The sequence below is a fragment of the Falco rusticolus genome, chromosome 8 (genome assembly GCF_015220075.1).
Source record: "Falco rusticolus isolate bFalRus1 chromosome 8, bFalRus1.pri, whole genome shotgun sequence".
In the NCBI taxonomy this organism is placed as follows: domain Eukaryota; kingdom Metazoa; phylum Chordata; class Aves; order Falconiformes; family Falconidae; genus Falco; species Falco rusticolus.
Window position 1 is genome coordinate 44,230,038 of NC_051194.1, and position 12,009 is coordinate 44,242,046.

Genomic DNA, 12,009 nt, shown 5'->3' on the forward strand with positions numbered 1-12,009 from the left:
ATATGAGGAAGTTATTAGGAGAGGAGGACCATATTCTAATTTTTTCCACTGTGTACTTCTCATATGTTATCAGTAAACCTGTAGTTCTCATTTTGTTGTGACTTCATAATTATCATCCTGTAATTTTGTTACTGCTGTACTTCCTAAAATCAATATTCTTCTACCAGATTTTGTTGAGAATGTTATTTTTGAGACTCTGAGATCCCGTCTTTCCCACTTACAAAGATGGGCAGTCCTGGAGAGAGTTGACCGTAAGATACACTGTGAACGGTGGAGGGGTTTGGGGTGCGGGCTGGGATTACAGCCTGCCCTTAGCCTGCCCTTCCCTTCTTGGCAAGGCTAGCCAGGGTGGGTTTTGTGGGCTGTTGTCATGTTAATGTTTTGCTGCTACTCGCTAAAAAAAAAAAAAATAATTGTATTTTAAAGCTTCTAAGTAGGATGTAAGAAAGTGGGAGGATATTCTGTATTTTTGTGTTTACGTTTTGGAATGATGCGTTCACACAAATACAGGGGGGAAAAGCCTCTGGTATTCGTTTGGCCCAAGGCAGATTTCTGCCAGTCCTCAAGCATAAGAATGTGGTGAAACACCAAGCACAACGCACAAAAGAGTTGCCAGTTCTAGATTTTCTGTACTCTGGTGTTTTCCTTGACTTTCTCCAATGATCCATAATCGTAGTAAATTTGAAGTAAAAGAACTGGAGTCCAAGTGATGTCAAACAGAAAAGTGTTTGTGAAGAAATAAACCTCTATATCTTCCTCTGGCTAGTCCGTAGTTGTTGCTGATTGTTAGAGATCTTCTCAGAACTGCGAGTATGGAAGCACCAGAGAAGTGGGAAGCCTGTGTTAGTGGCTCGGTGGGTGGCAGCCCCATGCAGGGACGCTGTTAGCCCTTGGGTGCCCCAGCTCTGCCACGTTGCCTTGGAGTAGCTTAGGATTTTTAAATCGGTTCATAAAAATCAGTTCATAAAAGGTCATTGTAACTGTATCTTATCACCTACTTCCTAGCTTTACATTTATGTGCTAAACACATTTTCTTGCAAAGGAACAATAGCCGCCTTAAACACAAACAAAATACTGTCTTACAAGACTGCTAAACTTAATTTTTCTGTTCAGATTCAGTCGATGTTAGAATGCATCTTGATTCCATAAATGTTACACATTTGGAGATTGCAAATAAGTTCTCCAGTGCTTGGATTTGATGCTTGCCTGCTTGATTTTGCAGTGGTAAAAGCTCTGGAAAATTGCTGTTAAAGGAACTGAGGGTTAATTAATTATCCTAGGTTATTTTGCCGGGGGGGTTTTGCACAGTTGCCCATTGCTCTTTGAGGCAAGGACCAGTTCAGGAAAAAAATTGACATTCCTTTTAGTAGGGGAGAGGCAAGAGGGAAGGAACAGATACTTTTCATGGGTTTCATTCCAAATAAAAGCATACTGGTTTTTTTTATTATTTTGATGGAATATTAGTATATTTTCAGCGGGTTTATGTTTGCCAGCAAAGCAGTGTTTTGCTAGAATCTCTTGCCAGGAGAAAAGACAACTTATTTTGTCCTCATTGACTGTTTTTATTCAGAAAGCAGGTGACAGCAATCAATTCCAAAGCCATCTACATCTCCAATTATTTTACAAACCCCGGGAGCTAATTACAGCCCTCAGGCTCTGGCAGTCAGCTGACTTCATCATGCGACTTTTTTGGCCATTGCATACCTCTGAGTAATTGTCTATTTATGGAAAATAAATTAATAGCTGCTATTTCTACTTTAAAAAGAGGACCTGTGAGTGAGCGTGTAGGTTGAGGAAGTGGGTTGTAGAGAAAAGGGAGAGAGATTTAAGAGAGTAGGAGGCAAAGGGATCAACTGAAAGAATAAAAGGTGGGGAGGGAAGATGATGGTGAGATATTAAAGGAAAAAGTTAAAATGAAAGGGAGGAAGGAAGCAGGACCCCAGAAAATTGAACAGGAGAAGCAAACATGGCAGCAAATAGCGCGATAGAGTGTGACAGGAGGAAAAAAGTGAGGAAAATCATAGGAAATAATATTTAAAAATATGATTTGGTATAAATCTATGAAGATAAAAAGAGATGCGCTTTTCCCAAACTGGAACTGTATTATAAAAGAAAGAGAGGTGCAGTCTGAGTCTCTGGTAGTCCCTGATCTAGTGGAAGGTGTCCCTGCTCATTGCAGGGGGTTGGACCAGATGACCTTTAGAGGTCCCTTCCAACCCCAACCATTCTGTGATTCTGTGCATACCTCTCTAAAAATGCTGTCAGTGTAGATGCTGCCTGCCTTCTTGGCTCGCTTAAGAGGAGAAAGGTTTATCTGTTGCCTTTATTTGTGTTGATTGTGTGATTCTTAGAGACACTAAAACTGCATTTTAGTATGATGCTGCAGTTATCTGCATGAATTAAAAAAAAAAAACATCCTTTGCTCAAAAGGTTCTAGAAGTCTTTTGCAAATGATATTTTTGATACAGTGGATGTACAGAAGGTTTTGAATTGATGAATGTCAGGAAACTTTGCCTACAGGTTGTATAGACAAATCTCTGCCATTATAAAGACTGTTGCTGCTTCAGTGTCATTGTGGTGTGGTCAGAAGTTTGGGTGTGTTTTTCTCTTCCAAAATTTACCTGCAAAATAACCTAATGAAGACAGAAGGAGTAATAACTTTTTAAGGATGAAGAGCTGAAGTGATCCCACTGTAAGACAGAATTTCTGGAAACGTCAGATTAATTTCAAGTGTTGTGCACAGAACTTACTTGTGAGAGAGAGGAATAAAAGCTGTGTGTTAAAAGCATTACCAGTCTCTGTTTAGAAGAGATATTTAGGAAATCACGGCTTCTGGCATAAACTAGAGAGGGAAGTGAAGTGAGCATGGAACCTTATCAACATAACAGCATATGAAATGGGAGTTTTTTAAAAAACCCTATAACTTAAGTGCATGGAGCAGGTGTTTTATGAGCACTGAAACAACTGAGATCTGGTCGAAGCTTTCTAAACAGCCTTTCTCTGTTTCACAATTTCAGGAGAGAAAAAAATTATTTTTTTTTGTATACACGTATATGTTCTCTGCCTTCTATTGAAATCTTACTTCTCTTCAAAACCTTTTTTTTTTAAAAAAAAAAAATGTATTAAATATGCTTGTTAGGGTGCCAGCTTATGTGGAATGAGATGACAGACTTTTCAGAATCTTGTAAAATAAATGACAGTAACTTAATGTAAAATACTGCAAATTACTGTATATACTAATCACGAATCTTATCTTCACCTTTCAGATCAGCTGTTCCACGTGTTGGCCATGCACATGCGCCTCTACAGTATAGATTCTGCATACAATCCCTGGAGAAAACTAACCCAGCCGATGCAGGATAAGAATTCAGAGCAAGTATTTTTATTTACCAGATACCAATTTTGCCTTGTGCCAGAGACATCCCTACAGAGGGGCTTTGAGTAACTTGCTGTCTTAATTTAAATTCTCTGTGAGGTAGGCTGATGAACTTACCATCTAAATATTTTATGTATCTATTTGTAAAAATAAATTTTCAAATTTCTTTTACATAAAATCGGACATCTTACAAACACCACTTGCAAGCTTAAGCACATGCAAATTTAATAGCATTGAGTAAGTGGATGATAGGTGCGATGCTGTTCTTGGTGTGGATGCTAGACAAAATTTACATCAGGATTAAGTTCATAAATCATTTATATAAAGTTGGGCAATGACTAATAGCTGTTAGAGACAACATAATTAGGCCTAGTATATGGGAGAAATAATTCTATTTTAAGCAAAAAATCCAAGGATTAACAATATAATAAATGGAGATGTGTATCTGTGTTCCACAAGGACTCATTTCCCTATTTGATTTAAGATTTTTCACTTTTCTTCTCACCATCAAGGCAGAATCTGAAAGGTTTCTTGCCTAAAACCAGATGATTATTTTTCCTCATAAGAGGAAAACAGTAATTTATTTCTTTTTCTCTCTCGACACCCCGAGCATCTTCCTCACAGCTAAGGTCTCCACTTTGTAGCTTGCAATAAGACTGTCTTTTTAGTCCCTGTCCAGCTGTGTATTTGTCAGTGTGTTTCTAGGAGCCTGAGGTGAAAAGCATCGTAGGATTTCAGAAACTGATCTAAAATAGTGATGCCACAATCCTAATCTGCACATCAGGAAAAATTATTGAAACAATTATGTTTGCTTCTAGTTTGAGATTTTAGTGTTTGTCCGTTTGGACCCAGATCTCTTTTTGCAATGAATGTTAGATTATTGCCAAAATTAAACTAGATTAACAGATTAGTTTATAAACCATTAGCAGAACACAGCATTAAGAGTTTTATAACCTGAAAACCTGTGTTATTTGGCTTGCATTCAAACTGCTTTGAGAGTCTGTTTTCATGTGATTCTTCCCTGACCTAGATGGAGCAGTGGAACAAAGTTAATAAATGTGGTGTATGGTTGATTGAGTCATACCGGGCAAAATTAAGATCATGTTGATAGGCTGTTGACAGTCAGAATGGCTGTGGGTCTGATCGTGTACTTCTCGTTTTGGTATTTGAAACGCTTGCTGGCTTTGGAAGCAGCTATGAACAGAGGGGCTGCTTTTTCTGCACGTGCATCTTTTTTTCGCCTTTATGGACTTGATGGAATTCATCATGCATTGGTCATACCAAGGTTAGATTGCTGCAAGTTAGATTTCATTAGGCAGTATTTTGAATCACTTGGATAGTAATGGCACTGTCTTGCTCTGCAGGAGGTGTCGCATGTTGGAAATGCATTTGAGCAGCTCTCTTGCTTTCTGCACTGGTTTTCAAGATTTCTTGGTAGACCTCCTTGCTGATACTGATTTGGCACTAAGTCCTAAATAATTTAGGAAGCTGTTACTGAGAGACCATCCATTTTGCCATGAAGTAGTTTACTGTGAGATGCACAAATGCAATCAAGCTGAAATGTTTTTGCTCACTTCTTGGAACATTTTTTCTACCTTAGTTTGCAGGCCCCGGAAAACAGCAGAGGAGGCAACTTGGGGACATGTTTTTGATGTGTAAATCAGAGCATAAGATGGATATCCATAATTATATTTTATAAATTTGAAGTAGCAGTTTTACTTGAAGATGGAATTCATAAAATTGGTGTGTATGACCTAATTCCACACTTAGAGTCACATAGCCTTTTGAGAAATCCAGAATAGCCATTTTTTTCAGGTACAGGAAAGAGTGCTCAGAGCAATTAGAAAGTGGCACACTGCTGTAGAGAAGAAGATTAATAGGGTGGTGGAGAAAGAACCGTTGCAGATATTAGACATGAATAGCATTCTGCCATTTTGAAGCTAACCAAGTAATCTAAATCATCACCCTGACTGGCACATGAGACACTAAGCAAAGACTTGTAGGGAAAAAAAAAGTCAGTGAGAGGAGAGTTCTGTATTATCTGACTATATTACTGTGATTCCAAACAATTTAGCATCAGGAAAGTTATAGGAGCAAATAACTTTAATAGGTTATAATCTTCTATTTAATTTTTACTTAAAATTTTTCTTTCAGTTGAAAGCAATTTTGCAGAGAAGTTAGTGCATCTCTTATTTATTTAAAAAGATAATTTCCAAATCTAAAAAAAACCCCACAAACAAACAAAAAAAGCCTGTGGAATGGAAGTGCCATTGCATTATCTTTTCTCCCTTATTTAATTGTAGTTACTTTAGTTTTAATTGTAAATATTTATGTATATTTAAATAGCCAGATACAGAGCTCACAATATTTAACTTGGTTTTCCACAACCCAGCTATCATTATTTATAAATCATGCCTTAGATTTCATGTGTCTGGGAGGACTGATCAAAGTAATTTGTAAAAACTCTCACAGAATTGCTCTACTATGCTTCCAAAGCCCTTGCTTTTGCTCGGTGTCATCTTCTACAACAGTACCTAGATTGCTCCGTAGTTGAAAACAGCAGCTGAGAGGAAAGGTATGAAGGAGCTCATGCAGTCACACCAAGGTAAAATAGAAATAGAGAGATTCTGAGCAAGAAGATACCTTATCAGAAAGGACCTAAATAATGTGAACTGTTTGAAAGTGGGGGGGGACGGGGGGGACGGGGATGGGGAGGTAAAGCTAAGTCTGATGAACTGTGAATGGTGTAGTGGGTTCTTTCTCCTATCCAGTTCATATTGTCACATTTAATATACTCTTGGTCCCACAGGCTGTGCTTAAGCAAATTGTTCTACTAGGGACAGATCTGGTTTCAATGGTGATCAAATAAACAATTATTGTGATGTAAGTGGGGAATAATAGCTTCTGGCAGGGGGCAGAGAAGGAGCAGCTGGAGACAATAATTACTAAACCCAGATGTGAATTTAATGGACTAGCCCAAGTAGCCAGAGTTTCAGGAACAGTAAACCTGAAATAAAAGGGTATACATTTTTGTGAATTTACATCTCTACGAAGGCTGAAATATTTGTGTCGGTTTTGACAGACAGAAAGTGTCAGCAAAGAGCGATTTGGCAAAGCATTAAGGATCTTTGCAGTAGAAGCATTTGTTCAGGGGGGAGCTGCATGATAAACTGAAATGCTGAAATATACTGGGTTATTTTTAGTACAGTGTTTTGCTGATATTTTGTTCTAAGTTAGATCACTTTGGTGATTGTTTGTAGTGTCATACTGGGGCAGCAAATTGCAATGCAGGGGTGGGAATGAGCAACGGTATGTGGGAACCTCTTAAGTCCCATCTCCATTACAGAACCTGTTGTGAAATAGGAAAAATAAAACAGTTCTTATGAAGATACTCCAAGGCAGACAGAAAGTAGGATGGTGGGACAATGGGACTTAGTTAAGGTTTGTGCAAGAGGTGGTATATACATTCACATGCCGCAACAGAACTTACGTGATCTATTCAATAAACACACAAATTCTGCCAGAAAGCCCAGTGTCTCAGGACATATGTTACTATACAGGGGTTTTGACAGTAATGCCAGCTTCAGGAATACTTGCTCTTGGCTGTTTCTTCCCTCCCCTTTACTGTAGCTCACCATCTTCTTCAGCTGTGCTGGTGTCACTTGGGCAGCCTGCATCATTAACAAAGTCAAGCAACTAAACCTTTCTAAAAATATGGATAATTTGAATAAGTGTAGGAACGGGTGACAAGGGGAGCGCTGGGGGCACCGCGGAGAAAGGGAGAATGGGAGATGCCTAATGTCAGTACTGTCAGTGAAATCCTGTGTTCTATAACAAGAAAAACTGGCCTGCTGTAAAATCTGCTGTGACACAATGAAGAGAAAATACGAAATTGTGATTACATTCTAGAGTGTAGCCAGAATAAATAGAATTCTGCTTTCTTGTCATGAACGTCAGAAGCTGTGTATTACCCTGACCTTTCTGCAGGCTGGGATTTGTGGGCTGTATTTCTTATCCTGCAAATTCTGAAGAGAGTATAAATTTGCCCTAGCTGATTAAGCCTTTGTTTAGCTGTATCCATATCCTTGTTGTCTCAGGTTTTCTGTATCTGACAGTTCGAAGAGGTGTGAGGCTCAAAATTTCCAATTTATTTATTGAATTTCTAACTTTATTAATCAGTTGGAGTTAGCATCAAACAAAAATTTTAAGTGTCCGTAGCTGAGACGAGAGGGAAAGGGGAGCATATATATAAGGAAAGGCCATAAACAAGTGCTGCTTGTTTAAGAGTAGAACAGAATTTTCTGTTCCTCTGTATCCATTCCTAAAGAGGTGATTCCTGTGTAACCTCTATTAGGAGGAGGATGCAGAATACAGAGGCAGAGCTGCTCAGCTGTCAGCTGACGGACAGCTCTGGTATTGGCACAGAGAGAGGTGCAGCCCGATTACCTTGGACTGGAGGAGAGGTCAGTTCTGTAGAGAAAGTCAAGCAATGCATTTTTCATTTTTGTACGTGTTTGTATTGCACTGTGGAGTTTATTTCCCCCTCTCCCTCCCATTTTTTTAATGGATACAGAATACAACTATAATGCAATTGGATTATTTTATATTACTTTGGTCCCATCTGCAATTATACTTGCTTTCCTTTTATTCAGTGCTTCTGTGGCACAATTTTTTGTAAAGTCGGTCTTTTCAAATTTTCACATACACATCAGGGATTAACAGGATGCACAATTTCCATAAAACACATTTCTGAACACATTTTATAAATCCAGTTTCAGTGTCATAATGAAGAAGTTGCTCAGGCTCTTAACAAATGACAGAGCAGTTTTGAAGTGTTTCATACGCTGCAGCACTTGACATAAACGGGTGCAGCTTATCTAAAACCCTGACATTTAATATGGCTTTACTTCTCCAGTTCATATGAAATGAGTAACTTAGATGAATAATTCAGTTGGTCCTGCATGTGAAAAGGAGTTAATTTGTTTGTGATGTTGCCAGTCAATCGCGGTATTCTGTATATATAAGACTATTTCCTAATTTTGTCAGAACTGGTATTTGACCTAATTGTTACATGACTGTTAAATAATATTGATGTCGATACCCCTGTCAGAAAGAGGTGTTCAACTAAATGTGACCAGAGGGAGTTTGTTGGGGTTTTTTTCTGTCTTAATGGTATTCTACATTATTTTTTCCCCAAAATTTATATAGAAATTAAAAATGCAAGGTGAGAAGTAATTTAAGAGATGTCCATGGGTTTAAAGTCATTACATAATGAGGGTTATTTTAAAACTCACTGTCATGGATCATAAAATAGAACTAGCAGTAGATAAGAGTAGAATTAGAGACTTAGTGTGATTTGCGTCTTCATTGCCTGTATAATTTTGAAAATGAGACTTGGTAGTGTAATACAAATTTTTGCCCTCATTGTCATCTTTAGAATTAAATACACTGATTTCTAGTATATTTGTAGGAGACTCCCATATATAAATATGTATATTTATGTATGTTACAGTGTTTAAAAACAATCATTTTATTAAATGATTGATGATAGCAAAAGGTGTTATGGATAATGTTTATTCTTTAGCTGACAGGGTTCATTAAATTCAAAAGGACCAGTTAGACCATGTTTTCTGTGACTTCATTTTGTAAGACCAGTCAACTGTATGACCAAAAGTGTTTTTAATCCTCCTTTTATGTGACTCTTCTGCCTGTTAAAATTCCTATCACAGATGACTCCTCCTTTTGTAGAAAGAAGTCTTGAGTTAATTCATTAGGTCAGTAACTATGTAGAGGTCTCCTTCCAACAGGAGCATCCTGTTTACATGCCTCAGAAGTGACAAATTGGTCGTATCCCCAAATTTATTAAAAGGTACTGTAGGATCTTTTGCATGCGTCCACATCCCACCACATGTGGACAGCCTTTTCCAGTATGTGGTCAGCAGGAGCTCGGTTTGTCTGTTGTGCATGTGATAGATGGCACCAAGGGGAGCTGGTGCCCTCACAGAGGTGTCAGCTAAGCACATGGAGTAGCCAGTGCCAGCTGAGTTGGATCAGAGTTTGGTGCTTTTTTGGATCCAACAACAGTTTACCAGCTGTGCTCTGAGAGGGCAGAGCTGAGACAGAAGGTTTAAATGTCTTGTTTGTATGTTTCTTTCCTCAATCTGATTCTGTCCATACAGAAACTTGGGCACTGCTGCAGGGCTTAAGCCTCACTGGGAAACTCTACGGTCTACAGTATCTTGCAGAACGACCGAAAGGAGGAGAGCGAGGCTCTGCTTTTGGGGGTAGATCTTAATATGGGTATATGTATGTTTTCAGTACAGCTATCTTCAGTACACTTCATCGGTTGTGGTTTGCCTGCAGGACAGTTAAGGTTGCTGGAATAAAACACGAAGCTATCTGTGAAACTGTAGCAGGTGGATGTATTTTGATTTCTGACATTCTCAGATAGGTTTTTTTTGGAGGGCCCAGTGACGTGCCACATGGCATAGAGGCCTATAGCTGCCCTAAGTAAGGGAAGCTCCTACCAGGGGAGGGAAAACTGGTTTTCCTGTGGTTTCTGACCAGTGATAAGAATGACAGAAGAGGAAGATAAAAGGATTAAAAAGCCTAAGGAGCGATAGAAAGAAAATGCCCTTCCCGAAGGACAGCATTTCAATCACACGGCAATTGAAGGGAGGTCGGTAATGTGCGATGCTTTCCTTTGCAAGATTCACATCTGTTGAGGACTCTGTTTTCCGTGGGAGATCCAGGGTCATTAGAGTAGACTTCACAATACGCTCCTGTAGTGCAGATAAGTATTGCAAACGTACAGCTCTGCCTTGGTTACTCCGTTGGCATTCAGCCAGCTAGTGCCACCGCTGTTTGCGAATGGGAATAAGAACCCAAACAGCACTTTCTTTTGTGTGTGTTGCAGAAGGGGAAAGGTGACAATGGATGATGCATATTGCATTGTACAGGCCTGCTCCTGCTTGAGATCTCCTTCAGGCTCCCAATCAATTAAAGAGGGGAATTATTATTTTTTTTCCCACCATTTGGACTCTGCTGTTGAACCTACATAATACTGTTGGTTGGAGTATTGTTGGATACTGCTGTACAAAGCTAGAAAAATACTACCTCCTATCTGCAAACATTTTATGCTTTTAAGACTACAAGATGCTGTTATGTCATTCAGTGAATCTGAGTGGTTCAAAAGCTTGCAGTATCTTGATGTGCTTATTTGCTGTCCCTCTAGCTATAAGGGGGTTTTAATAAAGACTGTATAAAATTGCATAATCCCACCTGTGATGGCTGCTTCAGTCAGCATTTCCTTACGTAAAAGAAAGCAATACCTTTTCTAAAGTCTCAGTGTTTTCCAACAGGAGCAATCCTTGTAACATCAATGTAATTTGAGGATCCGTTGTTACAGCGTGGATATATGGATAATTGTGAAATGCCGTGCTTTGAAAACCAATTAAATTATTATGTTACTATGCAGTATATTTTATTACTTTAGAACATAAGTTCTGAAAGTGAAATGCTGAATGTTCCTTGAGTCTGTACATAGAAATTAACTTGTTCAGGCAGTTTTGGAAAGTTTTAAAATTAACAAGAATGAGATACCCAAGTGGTAAATTCCTCATGAGTTATTACAATCTATTAGTAACATTAAATGGTTTTAAAATCAAGATCAGTTAGTGAATTGTTAGGTATTTGGTTTCCGTAAGCTTGATATCAAATGTAATACTATTTAAAATAAAATGCAAAATAAAATATGAAAAAGAAAAATGGGTTTATAGTATCAGAAGTGATTTTCTTTGGGTTTTCTTTGTAGGCTGATAAGTGAAGAGCTGCCAGAAGTTCCTGTGCTTTACAGAGATGTCTCATCCCTTTTGCTTATCCAGATTTTAACAATGCCTCAACCATTGCACAAAGGTAAGTTACAAAAGTATGTATATTTAGATGAGTATGTATATGAGGCTGTATTTATGGTGACTTCCAGGATAGTAAATCGTAGCTGGTCTACTGTGTGTCCTAAACTAATGCTTCTGCCTTATCTATAGAAGGTGGCATTGGACAGAAATTTTTGTTGTGGGTTGACAGGTTTATCTGTGTCCTGTCTTCTCACCTTATCAGTCAGCCTATTCAGTAAAGATATAAGAGCTGACCAAAAACTGTTATGTACCTTTACTGAAGGAAGTGTCCTTTGTTTGACCTTCATCTCTTTGCTTAGAGGGGCAGCTCAATACTTCCAAGTTGAACTCAGTGCCTAAGGGTGAAAGACACTAATTTAGTCTGAATTTCAGACTTTAAATTGCAGCAGTCTTACATAGTAAGAGGTCATATATGGAGATGATAGTTGCTGTAATGCAGCAACTTCAATGGAGACAGCTTATAGTATAATTTGGAATAAATATTAAATACATATTTAAGAACATTTTTTTCATGGCTAACATCAAAACTGTTTTAAAACCAAAATTTATTTCTGTTTGAAAGGAACAGCTGAACCTGGTCCATCTTGCTAAAAGACAGTATATGCTCCAGAAGATGGGGTATTTCACACCCTATGGTCTCTGGCTTTATTATTTATAGCTATACCTCTATTTTAAAATGAGGACAAACAAACAAATATCTTTTTACTACTTCACTGACAA

The 12,009-nt window shown here is 38.3% G+C and overlaps 1 protein-coding gene across 1 annotated transcript in view; it reads left to right on the forward strand.

The window, feature by feature from the left end:
* UBR3 (ubiquitin protein ligase E3 component n-recognin 3) overlaps positions 1-12,009 on the forward strand; it is a 115,990-nt gene that overhangs the window by 88,005 nt on the left and 15,976 nt on the right. The window contains 2 exon segments of the mRNA XM_037397335.1: positions 3,267-3,372; positions 11,190-11,290. Coding sequence (XP_037253232.1) covers positions 3,267-3,372; positions 11,190-11,290 — 207 coding nt within the window.